Raw genomic sequence first — 14,455 nt, 5'->3', positions numbered from 1 at the left:
CGGCTATGGAAAAAGAATCCATTTTGTTTTATTTATTTTAGAAAAAGCAACAACCCTATATTAGAATACAATCCACTCCTTTTGCCAACACCCCCTGCAAAACGCCCCTTTTGGTCCGTCGCGCGAAAACCTCCCCTTCTCTCCCTTCTACATGTTCTTGGGCTTAGAGATGATTCCGTCTGGGTAACGTTGTTTGAACTGAGCCACCACATCTGGATCCAGCAGGTGGATTCCATCCAGCTGGTTACCAAGCGTGATCCTAAGACATCGGAGACACACACACACAGAGAGGGAGAGGATTAAGGGGAGGGTGGAGGTAATGAGGAAATGGGGGGTCTATATAAAACCTGTGTTGTGGTTCCAGTGTGAGGCTGAGTGAAGGGTTTGTTAAAGGGCGCTGGTGGGAAAACTTGATGATCAGCTGCTGAGATTCGTAAATGGGAAGAGAATGCCAAGGTATCTTTGGCTGAGCTCAGGCTCCTCACTCAGCCACAGATGGGCTGCATCCTAACCCAACTCATTCCAGTGGATAGGATTGCCCCCTCAATAATAGTAGCAATAACAGTATCTGCCACCTACCCACATCAGATCACCAGATCTCTGTCTATTTAGTGTTGCCGCCAAGCGTAATGTTGCATCTTTAAGCAAAACAACCTCATTCGACGGCCACCAGCTTTGAAGGCTTTCCAAGAGGATTGGACAGATTCGGGGAAGAGAGGGCCATCAAGGTGCTAATATTAACATTGGCTATGCTCTGCCTCCACAACTGGAGGCGGCCATGCTTCTGAATCCCAGTTGCTGGAAACCGTAGGAGGGGAGATGGCGCCTGTGCTCCAATTCCGCTTGCTGGTTTCCCGTTGGGGTATCTGGCTAGCCACAGTGAGAACTGGATGCTCGATTAGATGGACCTTTGGTCTGATAACGCTCTTCTCCCTTCTTCAGCTGCTGGGCAGGCTTGCTCCCTGACCTGGCTCACTGCAAATGCTGCACAGGGGTTGCAACTCACATGTTTCCAGCAGCTCTTTGAAGTGGGGGGGGGGGGTGCTTTTGCTAAACTACAATGTCCAGAATTCCTTGGGGAGGGAAGCCACAACTGTTGGTGTGGTTTTAAAGGGAACCCAATTTAGCAGGTTTAAGAGTGAAATGCAGACTTTGATTTGTGTAGTGCAAGGGTAGCTAACAAGCTGGCTGGGGCTGATGGGAGTTGGTAACATGATGGGAGTTGGTAACAACATGTGGACAGCACCACCATGGCTACCCTCGTCTTAAACCTTTCCAAAGGCTACTTGGGGTTGAGTTTCTTTAAAAAAAAAACAATGTAGGGTGACTTCTTAATCTGGCACTATGAGCTCAGTGACATGTCTGATGTATACTCTCAGCAACATCCTTTAAAAAGCACGCACAAATTCTGAAATTTACTCTGACGTTTGAAAATCTGTCGAGCGATCTGGACGGACTTAAGATTCTAGAGCTAAATTTCCAAGTGAGTCCCAGAAAGGGCATAAAAATAATTCCCTTTCCTCGCATGGTTTGGGCTGGATTAGGAACAGCAAAGGATGCCAAGTCAGCTCATTGATCAATCTAGCTCAGTACTGTCTGCACTGACTGGCAGCAGCTATCCTGGGCTGCAGATGGGATATTCCCAGCCCTACTTGGGAGATCCCAGTGATCGAACCATAGACCACATTTCTAAATTCTGTCAAAGCGACGTTGAGATGAGAACCGTGGGCTTTGCCGCAGAGTTCAAATCTTAAGAGAGTTTCGAGAGGTCACTCAACAGTTCGGGGTCAAAAGGGACACTCACCAGTTGGGCTGGACGTTATGGGGTCGCCCAAAGAGCTCTATTTTGCGGGTCCCGGGTGAGAGCCGCTCGATCATGCCGTAGATCTCGTCCGGCTTGTGACTGGTGGAGCGTACCTGCGGGACAGTAAATTTCACAGACGGTAAATATTGTGGGGGGACCTTTCTGCCAACCCTGGACCCAATGTTAGGCTGACCCAACTCTCTGCCTTACCTCTGCCACAATGACGTCACAGTCGAGACCTCGGTTGAAGCCCTGGGGGTTTCCTTTCACCCCGACCTGCCCACAAAAAAAGATGGTTCAGGCACAATCGGTCTCCTCCGTAACTTGTGCCCATTTAACATGCAGTGCTTTGCGTCCTCTATCGTAGCGTTCCTCAAAAGAAGGGGAGAGGCATTACCTTCCCCTCTAAGGTGAAGCTGCTAAAAGCAGCTTTTGCAAAGATAGTGTTGGGACTACAACTCCTATCATCTCTTGAGTGTTGGGGCTAATGGGAGTTGGAGTCCAACAACATTTGGAGGGCACGACGTTGGCTATCCCTGAGCTATCCTTTGCAGTGAATTGCCACCGTTATCACTTGCAATGTTGCACGGACCAAGCATTCTAAAGAAATAGAACACCCAGGAAAGGTATTTTGACAGGCTCCCCACCCCAGGTGAGGCAGAGAAGTACAGGCCCCAGGCTAAGCATTCCAGTGGGCTTAGTGGAGCCCACAAAAAAAATGAGCAGTGGGCCAGGATTTATTCCACACACACACACACACATCCGCTGTAATCTAGTGTTCTCAATAATTTTGGTGTTCAGCTGTTTTCAACCAGGGAAAGCCAGGGGGCTGGAAAAGGCACGGGGTATCTCTCGGTTCTTTTCAACAGCCATGAGGACTAGTAGCTTGCTTTTTTAAAGTGTCTCCAGCATGCCCAAGTTCTGCACTTGAGGGATTATACATGGACGAGCCAACATGCTGAATATACATTGCCTGTGTATCTCCCTCCACCCAAAAAAACCCCAGGAATCCTGTATGTTTTCCGTTTCCATGGGATTCCCGACCTAACTTCTCTCCCCCCCCCACCCCAATTACCAAGCAGTGCTCTTTGCCATGGTTGAGCCAGTGGCCTGTCCGCCCCGTCCGGATAATGCGCTGGAGCTGGTTTGTTTTCACCCAGATTATCTCATCTACTCGCTCGTACCTAGAAAGCAGAGGTGGTGGTGGGGGGAGGACAGCAGGCAGTGAGGCTGAGCAGGAAGAAAAGGGAACACAGAAATGAGAGGACCCTCCACCTCCGGCTGTAAGAATGCACTTACCCCCAGAGATTCAGGCACTCCCGGCCGAGTTCCATGGCCCTTGCGGTTGCAATGGAGAGAGAAAAGAACAAGATGAATGGTGAATGAATCATGGCTGCTCACGAGTGGGGAAGAGAGCCCCCCCCCCCCCCGCCGTCTCTTGTTGCCCCAGTTGACTGGGTTGAGGCTGTTAATACTCATCCCAACTCCAGAACAAGCCTGATCCTACCTCGCAGGTGGGAGAATCTCAATGTGGCCCTCCTGCCTCTTTTAACTGGCCCCCAGGCCACACGGGCCCTACTTCACAGACTCCCTATTTTGGCTGCACTTGACCTCTGAGAATGCCTTTTGTTTGCCTGGATGGAGGCTATAGAGTTCTGTGTGTACAGACCGCAGCCTACATACAGTACAAAGGTGGCATTTAGATTCATTGTTCCATCTGCTTTTTCCTGGTTCTAACCCTTCCTGGCCCCCAAAAGATTACTTAGATCTAACATGGATCTATCTACTGCTCTAAGAAGCCTGGTTCTTCCAGCCAGGCGTTTCTCAGTCACTGATCCCCTCCTGAGCCATGCTGTCAACCTTTCCCTTTTTTATGCGAAATTCCCTTATTATAGCATTGGGAAACAGCAGGGAGGGTTGACAGCTATGCCTGGGGCTGATGGGTGTTCAGAGCACAAGAATATCGGGAGGGCCTTAGGTTGGGGAATCCCTGGTGCCGTGGTTAGACGGCCGGACCAGGAGACCAGGGTTCAAATCCTGTCTCGGCCAGCAAACTCACCGGGTGATGCTATCCCTCTGCCTGCCCTACCTGCCAGGGTCGCTGTGAGGATGAAGGGGAAAGGGGAAATCCTCGGAGGAAGGACAAGTTGGGTTAATGTCCCATACCGGCCAGTGACCCACAGAAAGAGGAACCCCTCGTCCTGCAGGACGGGGATGTTGAGACGCCTCATCTCGTCGTCCGTGAGGGTCCCGTACGGAAGCTCCATGTGGATGTCCCAGGGCGGGTCGGCCATCACAACAGCGAACTTGCCCAGGATGCTGACGTCAAGGTAGCGGATGTCGCAGCAAATCCACTGGCGGCAAAAGAAAGGAAACAGGGAAGGGAATGCCTTAGGGAACATGGAGAGGTGCTTAAAAAATAAAATCAAAATACAGTGGACCCTCTGGATACGGATTTAATTCATTCCGGGGGTCCGTGCGCACCCCGAAAAAATCCGTAACAGAGGCGCCGCTTCTGCGCATGCGCACAGAGCGCTTATGCGTATGCGGCAAAACCCGGAAAATACTTCCGGGTTTGCCACTTTGGCCACCCAAAGATTATGTATCCAGAGAGGTACGTAACCCGTGGGTCCACTGTAGTTAAGACGGCATCCACAGGAAGCTGCCTCGTACCAAGTCATGGATGCCTCCCCGCCTCCCCCCGCTGCAGATATCCGCTGTGGCCAGCCCTGGGTACCTGCGGAGGGAAAAGGCGGTCCACGCTGGAGTCCCTCCCCACGCCTGGGGCAGCGCCAGCTCCTGGCCCGAGCTCAAACTCTCGCCCACAAGTGGCGTCCAGGTCGGCACAGGCGTCGATTTCGTAGTGGACGTACTTGCAGGTGTCCATGTGGAAGCAGGTGTTGAGGAAGGAGCAGTCCCCCAGAGACTCGTCCGTGTGCTTGTTGATGATGCGGCTTGCAAGGAGAAGGAGCGGATGCTTCTCTAGATGCTACCTTGCTTCACCTCCACCTTGGACCGTTTCATGTGAAGCCTCTGACACGCCCCCCCACACACACACTAGCGCCCATGTCCCCTGATGCTAGTCGCTGTCGCATTGAAAGTCCCCCCCCCTCAACTGCTTGATTTGATGTGATTTTAACAGGATTCATATATTTCTGTGTTTGGGCTTTATGATACGCCACTTTGAAAGGCCCGTGCAAAAGGCAGCCTATTCTTAACAATTAGAAATAAAATGGCAAACTAATACCCCACCCCCTTGAAGGCATGGTTCAGATCTGAATAATTATCAAAGTTCATCTAAACTGGTGGTTCTCAAAAGCAGTGGAATCAGTGGTGGAATTGCCTGGTGGTGGGAGCTAAGAGGCAAGGGGGGTGGCAGCTGGGGGGAGGGAGCACTGGAGTCGTGAACAACTATCGGACTTTGAAAAGCTGGCATCACTGGATCAAATTCATCAGTTTTGTTGGATGAATTAAACTAAACCATTTTAGCTGGATTTTGAATAAACGTGCAATTAATTGTTGCGGTTTTGAATTTTGTTGTACTTATTAATTAAATTTCTCTACCTCCATCAGAGGATCACCGGGCAGTTTACAGTATAAAGACACAAAAATGCATAACACAATACCAAACAAAACCATAACACCCCACCACCCACACAGTTTAAAAGGATATAGATCCATGGTTCCCACGGGGGGGGGGCAATTTGAGAATGAATTATTAACAGTTAACGGCCTTTTAGGGTTCCTCCACATGAATAGGAGTTCACTTTTTGAATAATAAGAATTATATGTCACCGGGGCAGGGGGGACGGACGGACCAGGATTTTAGAGTTGCTTAGGTGGGACATGGCCACAAAAAAAAAAAGTTGGAACCATAGATTGTTTAATTATAGCCAAAATCCTGATTGCAGAGGAATGGTTTCCCCTGGCACCTAAAGGTATGTAGTGAAGCTCCCAGGGGGCATTCCAAAAGGCCCGTTCTCATGTTGCTGCCCTACGGACCTCACATGGAAGGGGCCTCAGCTGATCAGCATGGGGTCTGGGTCAGTGCATACGGAGAGCCTGTCCTCAAGGTATTGCAGTCCTGGGCTCTTTTAGGCTTTATAGGTCAAAACCAACCAAAAATTGGGCACAGAAATTAAGTGGCAGGCAGTGCAGTCGGGCCAGGATTGCCGTTATATACTACATCTTGCCCCACGGTGAGCAACCTGGCCGCCGAGTTCTGCCCCAGCCGGAGTTTCCGAACCGTCTTCAGAAACTGGGTCTTTAGTCCGATTCACTGGGGCTGGTTTTATAAAGCAAGGCCAAGACACGGCATGGCGAAAGACCCCGGCACTCAGTTTCCCCCCCCCCCCCCCCCCCCCCCCCCCCCCCCCCCCCGCCCAAAGCCTGATTCCCAGATCCCACTCTAAGGCTTCTGGAAGCCCTGCAACGTCCAGCGGAATTTCCAAAAATGGTTTCGGGGCTCACCGAACCCCAGAGGCTCACCGGAAGTGGAGCTTTCGGCACGGCCCGGTCGGTCGTCGATGGCCTTCATGCACTCCTCCTTGGTTCCGTAGTCGCAAACTCTTTCACTGCGCCCGGCCTCGCGAGCGGAACTTCTCCACGATGGACTGCTTCCTTGGCGTCGTCGTGTTCAGCACTCCAAGATCTCCTGGCTCACCTGGGGAGGCAAGGAGGCCGAGACCAGTCAGTGGAAAGAAAGACATAAAAAAAATCTCCTTGGGCTTCCAGTCTTCATGATTCCAACTGGAATTAATTTTCATTTTGGTCTCCATTCACATTGCTTGCTAAGAGGGCAAGTGTGTGTGGTTTTTTTTGAGGGGGAGGGGGGACTTTCTTTTTAAGGGGAGGTATATGTTGTCATATCGGGAGCTCCCACGTGTGGCCAATCCTTCTTGAAAGCAGGGCTTGCCGTTTGGAGCTAAATGACAGCAAGCCCCACTCGTCTCCTGGGCTGAGTCTGAGCCAGGATGCAATGGCAAAAAACGCTCCTTTGCAGTCACAGTTTGAAGCCATGCCTGAAACGGTAAGAATCAAGGATTCTCTTTTTTAAGTTGCAACGCTTGATGTCATTGTGATATCAGCTGACTGACAGGTGTGCGGACACACCCCTGTAAAAGTGGCCCACAACAGGGGGGGGGGGGAGCTCAGCATCCTCCTGCTGCCAGATCTGTCCCCGACTCCTTGGGTACACCATCCAACTGGACCATCGATGGAGCAGCACACTGGGAAATTATGGACTCTAGACCCCAAGCATGCAGACCTGCCCAGGTGTTGCGATCTGCAGGGATGCCTGCTGGCCTTTCAGCCACCCAGTGAAGTTTGTGGGGCAGCAGTACACAAGAGGGCCTTCTCTGTGGTGGCCCCTCAAGCTGTGGAATGTTTCCCTTCCAAGGTGCGGCTGGCATTCTCACTACAGTGTACCTTGGATCATGAACGCCTTGGTACTCAGATGTTTCAGCTCCCGAATGCCGCAAACCCAGAAGTGAGTGTTCTGGTTTGCAAACTTCCGCAGCTTATGAATGGCTCTGCAGCCATTCAGAAGCCGCGCTATGGTTTCCAGACGTTTTGGAAGTCGAACAGACTTCCGGAACAGATTCCATTTTTTCCAAGGTACCTGTGTATACATTTCAACGTCAGATCAAGAATGCCTTTTTTCTGTACAGGTCTTTGAGGTTGAAGCATGAGATCAGAATACACCTCCAGTATAAATGTCTGGGTATTGCCCTGAGATGTACGTAACCCACTTTGGGACTGCTAATGTAAGGAAGGCTGTAAATGCCTAATCCTAAAATAAAACAAATCATGCCAGGGCTGGCTGGTGCTCATTGGGTGGAAAGCAGAGAGGCCAACAGCAGTGGCGCCAGAGCCAATGACAGCTGGAGCCAACTAATTCTCTTTTTGCTTCATCTTCCTCCCTGCTGACTTCTTCAAGGGCAACACTTAGTCTAAGAGGAGGTTATTGTAAAGCATCTTTACAATAAGCTAGTTGATTGGATAACTGATGAAGTTATTCTTGCCAGAGTAAGCAGGATTTAGACAAGGCAGATCAGCTAGACCATGCTTTGTGCTAGCCCATTTTAGATAAGTATGTTAAGAAAACAGTTAGTGTTCTCTATGCAGCTTTCATTGATGAAAGCTGCATTCGATTCAATCTCTCGAATGAGACTGTGAGATAAGTTGAACTCTTCAAGTATAGAAAAAAGACTATTGTTCTTTATTTAATGCCTATAGGGAAACATTGCGCTGAAAGTGCGTTGCTCACAGGAGCCGTGCCAGCCACAAAGGAGTTAAGCAAGGTTTATCTAGCTCCGCATTGTTTAATTGACATATAATGAATTGTATTACCATGCGTTATTTATATTGTATAGATCTAATATCAGCGAGGAAGCCCTTCGGGTGAACAAGGAGACATCCGGAACCTTTTCTGCCCAAGTTAGCAGTTTGTACCTGCACCAGCCCCTTGTGCAGCAGTCTACATCAGCTGTGTTTTCTTGTTACCTTGAGGACTTTTCTATTTACCTAAGGATGTGTTATACAGGAACTCACAAGAAGAACAGATTAAGAAAGGAATAAATGTATGGTTATAGGTTATATACCGTATACAGGTGAAACTCGAAAAATAGATATCGTGGAAGGTTCATTTCTTTCAGTAATTCAACTTAAAAGGTGAACTAATATATGAGGTAGGACTCATGACATGCAAACCGAGATATGTCAAGCCTTTATTTGTTGTAATTGTGATGATTATGGCGTACAGCTGATGAGAACCCCAAATTCACAATTTCAGCTTGGGGTTTTCATCAGCTGTACGCATAATCATCACAATTATAACAAGCAAAGGCTTGACATATCTCGCTTTGCATGTCGGAGTCTATCTCATATATTAAACTCAGTAGCTAATGAAAATAATTGCTTACTTAGATGGACTTTTCCACGATATTCTAATTTTTCGAGTTTCACCTGTATATGAACTGTATATGTCGCACATACAGTGATACCTCACGCTACATACGCTTCAGGTTACAGACTCCGCTAACCCAGAAATAACGCTTCAGGTTAAGAACTTTGCTTCAGGGTGAGAACAGAAATTGTGCTCTGGCAGCGCAGTGGCTGAAGGAGGCCCCATGCTAAAGTGGTGCTTCAGGTTAAGAACAGTTTAGGTTAAGAACGGACCTCCGGAACGAAATAGTTCTTAACCTGAGGTACCACTGTACTGAGCTAGACCTTTACGTTACGAAAAATAACCAATAAAATGCACACTGTTGTTATTATTCAGCTGTTGCGCTTTGTGTATTGTGATTACTGTATTTCTGTCTCAACAAAAGGGCCTGAAGAGATTGATGAGGGCATTCTCAGGATACCCGCCAAAGAGAACAGCTGGCTGAATGACTTACAAGAAAACTTGAGGAGGAAGTTGGCAGGCAGTGGCATCCTCAGGATAAGATGGGCAAGTGAGGGATGGTCGAGGACCGCCTCTGCTGGTTTGCACAACCACCATGGGATTTAGCAGCCGCCCCTCGCTCCCTCCCCTACCTTCTTGCTCTGCTGCTCCTTCGTAGACTGCTGGCTCAGCAGGCTCTCGATCTCCAGGTCCAGGTCGAGGCCGCTTGCGAGACTTCTTGGGGGGCTCCTTGAGCCCTCGGAAGATGCAAGGCAGAGGGAGCGGCCCCGGACGTGGAGGCGGGCACCCAGCGTCCTGTTCCCCAGCTCTCTCTTTGGCCCCCCGGGTCCCGACCCCTTCCCGGAGTCCTTCTTCTCGGCCACGGCCCCCATCATGGCGGAGAGCTTGGAGTGGTCGGCGTAGGTGACCAGCATGGGCTGGTCGTCATCCTGGAGGAGGCCCCGTTGACCTCGATGAGCTCCTGCGCCGCAAACTGCTGCAAGAGGCTTTCCACGCTCCGCTGAGTGGTGGGGGCTTCGGGCTGCCGGACACGGAGTAAGCCAGTCAGAGAAGGTTTAGGTGTGGACTGGCAGCATCAGACAACAGGCGAGAGGAAGAACATTTGGCCTCATTGGCAGGGCATCTGCCTGCATGCAGAAGTCCCGAGTCAATCCCCCAGCATCTCAGTAGGGCTGAGAGAGACACAGTCTGAAGCCATGGAGGGAGACTGCCAGTCAGTGTAGACAATCTGAGATAGAGGGTCAATGGTCGACACCTTCCTAGTTTCTATGAGGTCAGCTCTCGCTTTTTAAGAATAATCAAGACTCTCAGGATCCTGCAGCGGATATTATTGTAATAACCTGCAGTTTCATGAGAGTATATATTTAAAGAAGATGACTAAATGAGCAAATTAGGGGAATTTTGGATATGCAGAAGATATTAAAAAATACATTTAAGGAACCACAGAAAGACGGGAAGGAAGTCAAGTTTTGAAATGTCAGTACAGTGGGTACCTCAATTAACGAACTTAATCTGTTCCAGAAGTCCGTTCTTACAAACCAAAACCATTCTTAAAACCGAGGCACACTCTCCCTAATGAGGCCTCCCACCGCCGGTGCCCTTCCACCATTCGGATTCCATTCTTAGGCCGAGGTAAAGTCTCAAATCAGGATGCTCTTTCTGGTTTGTGGAGTTTGTAAACCAAATCGTTCTTAAACCGGACTGTTCTTAAACCGAGGTACCACTGTATGATGGTAAAGTTAATGAAAGGTATAAAATTAGTGAAATGTATAAACTTCAAAAAATATAAATATTTTTATTATAATAATAATTAATAATTATAATAATAATAATGGATCCTGCAGAGGATGTGCCGGCTCCCAAATAAACTGGGGGTCCCTAAAAGTGAACAGGGACCAATGGGAAGAAGAAAGAAGAAGAAGAAGAAGAAGAAGAAAGAAGAAGAAGAAGAAGAAGAGAGTAGGAGTAGTAGTAGTTTGGATTTGATATCCTGCTTATCACTACCCGAAGGAGTCTCAAAGCGGCTAACATTCTCCTTTCCCTTCCTCCCCCACAACAAACACTCTGTGAGGTGAGTGGGGCTGAGAGACATCAGAGAAGTGTGACTAGACCAAGGTCACCCAGCAGGCTGCATGTGGAGGAGCGGAGACGTGAACCCCGGTTCACCAGATTACGAGTCTACCGCTCTTAACCAGTACACCACACTGGCTCCCCATGTACGTAGACCTTGCCTATGGGAGGGCAAGTCAGGGGGAGAAGCAGACAATGACATCCAATCTGGGGTTGTGCTTTGATGCTCACCGTGGAAATGGCATGGCAGATAGACAAGGCGTCTGTGGGTAGGGCCAGTCCTAAGTCAGAGAGGTGATGCAGGAGCTTCTTCTCAAGCTCAGGATCAGTCACTAGATCCCCCGGCTCAGTGGCGGTGCTGGGGCGTGACGGACGAAGGACCGGACTGTCGCTTCGAAAGGGGGGCTGAGGGCCAGGTCCGGATTCCTCAGGTCTGATGTAAGGAGAGATGAAGTCATGGAAAGAAGAGCTCCGCAGCTGGATCAGGCCAAGGCCTACCCAGTCTAGTTTTCTGCTCCCACAGCAGCTTTCTAAAGGAAGCCTGAAAGCAGAACCTCAGTATCACAGCGCTCTCCCCCATTTGCAATTCCCAGCAAGTGTAACTCAAAGGCACCCTGCCTCTTATGTTCTGGTATGAAGCTTGCTAGCTGGTCACTTTTGGAAACACGGTGTTGGTTCCTTTTAAAACCGTTTTTTTTTAATGGAGGAAGACAAGCAACTAAAGAAGAAGAGTACAGAACAGAACAGCTCCCGCCAGATCAGCTCGCATTAAAAATATAGTAACCGTGGATACATCCATCTTAGGCTAAGCATATATATTGACAAATGCCTTCCGAAGGCAGCTTTGCAGCCACTGTGTGATGTAGGCCACTGTCAATTAATAATGAAAACATCACGGATACAAAAGCTTTATGGAATATGCAGAAACAGCGGAAACTCACCCGGAAAAATAAGAAATTGAGCTAATAAGAAATCAAGAATGGAAATGGTTTATTGAATATTTACAAACAAACTGTAAACAATGGCAGGATTATTGGCAGGGATTATTGTAACAACCCTGCAGTTCTTTAAGAGTACGCATTTAAAGTAGATTGAATAAATGTTTAAATTAATCTGGAATATGCAGAAACCTATTTATAAAACAAAATACAAATAAGGAACACGCAGAAAGAGGGGGAGGAAGTCATGTTCCGAAACGTTAAAATGATTTGTAACATTATTGAAATGTATAAAATGAAAACAACTAGATGATGCACACGCGAAGATGAATGTGGCAAGAAGATGCATTCAGGCGCAGCGAGGATACTGAATCTGATTCACCGGGGGTCTTTTTTTTTAAAAAAGTTCTAGACCCGTTCTTGGGGTGCTTGGCAAGCAACCCTTCTCCCAGGGAACTCTGGGAACTGTAGCTCCGTGAGGAGAATAGGATGTCTCCTGACAAGCTACAATTCCCAGGTTGGGAAGCCAAAACTCTTTAAAGTGGCGGGTAACGCTTTAAATGTGTGGTGCAAACGGGAGCCTCAGCCATACTCAAGAGGAGACAAGTGAATGGACTTGCTTGCCTAGCCCAGCCCCATTTATGTCAATGGGTCTACTCGGAGCAGGACTTACTTGGATGCAGCCCTCCCCTGGTGCTTCCCTAGCAGCCTATCCTATCCTATCCTATCCTATCCTATCCTATCCTATCCTATCCTATCCAACACACCCTGCGCTTCCTTGACCTGCTCCCTTACCCAGGGGGTCTTGCTTGCGCCTCCGCTGCAGCCGCTCCCGCAGCGAGTCCAGCTGCTTCTTGTGAGCTTGGAATCGAGCTCCATGTGTCCGACATCGCCCCCGGTTAGCCGGGCAGCGGCTGTCCCGGCAGAGGGAGGGCCGGGTTGAGAAGGACCGGAAGTACCCCGTGGGGGACGGAGATAAGGGGAGCACACTTCCCGTCGCGTGCCCGTAGTTCGAAGCTGAAACCGGGCAGCGGGTGGGGAGCCGCCATCTTCGCTTAAGGCGGGAAGCTCAAGGGGCCATTTTTGAAGTGGGTTCGAGTTTCTACACACTGCAGATGTAAGAAAGAATTAGGAGGGCAGTGTTTTTGTCCGGAGAGCTGAACTCCTGGAGAGCTGCAGCCATTGGATCATTTATTTTATATATTTATACAGTGCTTTTTTTCTAAAAAAAATATGTTTAGGGGTTCTCTCATTTTGACTCGAGAAAATCATTTTATAGGTTCAAATCGGGAAAAATAAATACAGCAAATGGACAAAAGTACAAAGATTCACAAAATGTTTAGCGGTATGCATACTCCTGCGTACCCCCAGAAAAAAGCACTGTATTTATATAATTTATATATAATATTTTTTATAATAAAAAATATTTGATTGGGCAGCATCATGTTCTACCCAATCTCCAAATAGAAACAAATGTAGGCCTTCTTTTGGGTGCGGAAAATGTGATCTTGTTTAAAAAAATGTGCTTTAAGAACAAAAAAACAAAAACAAAACCACACACAACAGTACTCTATAAATTAGCCAAGGCCAAAGTTTCCAGAACGGTAGAAGTGTCACTCTATTGTGGCAAAAACACATCTATCGTGGCATAACGTTTCATGGACTGGAGCTCACCTTTGCCAGATCCTGAGTTACACATGTTTAGGGAGACCACAGTGTGAAACTGCTAAATTGCAATGCTGGGAGAGATTCAGTGCCCATCACTAGCAGTCGGAGACAAAGGATTTCAAGCATATTATGTATATTAATCGGCATATCAGTCCCCGGATGACTGTGTTATCGATGGCTGTTTTGCAAATTCATTGCCACTGTAAGGCACTTATTTATTACTCTCCTAAATTTTCTGCAGTCCATTTTTCTCTCAATTCAGAGTTTACGATTCCCAACTCTCCCTCTCTCTCTCTCCCTCCCCCCCCTCTCTCTGTGTGTTTGTGTGTTGTAATTCAAGATAACACTTCGTGCATCTGATGGACTGGAGTGAAAGCTTATGCCACCATAAATTTGCTAGTCTCTTGCAGCAGAAAGGAGTCTCCCAGCACATTAAAAGACTAGTAGCAGCTTCCCCACTGGAATTTGCAGGATGAATAAGAAGTTGAGGATGGTAAATGGGGAGGGGGGGGAGGATTAGTTCTGAGAAGGAAGTGCCCCCTCTTCCTTTGGAGGGTTGCCAGGTTGAAGCTGTAACAAAGGAACGGCTTGAGCTCATAAGCCGCTAAATAGCATTATCCGTAACCGATGGGGAGGGGAGGGGAGGGGAAGAGAATCGGATGCTGCAAGCCACTTCCTTGACACATGGAAAGAGGTTTCTAAACTTGATGCAAAGGTGCTTAACCAGCACTGCAGATTATTATTATTATTATTATTATTATTTTTCAGTTGTCACCCAAAGGTGGATGTCAACATCCCATTTCTAAAATATTTTTTATTAGTATTTATTTACAAAAAATAATGGTATTCAAAGGAGTCCAGGGCTGCGAACAACGAACTGAGAAATCTACTTAGGAGCAATTCCAATACAGATGCATACTGGGGAAGATCTTGGTTTAAAAAGCTTGTCGGAAGAGGTTGATGACAGACAGTAGAGGTGGCACCAGGGAAAGAAGTTCCATACAGTGGGTGCCACAGCAATGAAGGCTTAAGCCGTATATTGTATTGGATGGGCTGTCCCACAGAGCA

The 14,455-nt window shown here is 48.2% G+C and overlaps 1 protein-coding gene across 1 annotated transcript; it reads right to left on the bottom strand.

Annotated features, from left to right (window-relative positions):
* Positions 1 to 11: 11 nt before the first annotated feature.
* On the bottom strand, positions 12 to 12,624 carry METTL3 (methyltransferase like 3). The gene is given in 17 exon segments (XM_033168867.1): positions 12 to 259; positions 1,805 to 1,917; positions 2,015 to 2,080; positions 2,880 to 2,988; positions 3,104 to 3,142; positions 3,971 to 4,158; positions 4,542 to 4,758; positions 6,293 to 6,318; positions 6,321 to 6,378; positions 6,380 to 6,446; positions 6,449 to 6,467; positions 9,344 to 9,657; positions 9,660 to 9,732; positions 11,013 to 11,182; positions 11,185 to 11,214; positions 12,515 to 12,584; positions 12,586 to 12,624. Coding segments are annotated over 17 exon segments (1,695 nt in total). The 5' UTR covers positions 12,610 to 12,624; the 3' UTR covers positions 12 to 147.
* Between the last annotated feature and the right edge of the window lie 1,831 nt (positions 12,625 to 14,455).

Source organism: Lacerta agilis, chromosome 14 (assembly GCF_009819535.1).
Source record: "Lacerta agilis isolate rLacAgi1 chromosome 14, rLacAgi1.pri, whole genome shotgun sequence".
Lineage (NCBI taxonomy): Eukaryota > Metazoa > Chordata > Lepidosauria > Squamata > Lacertidae > Lacerta > Lacerta agilis.
This window is presented reverse-complemented; position numbering and strand designations above follow the sequence as displayed.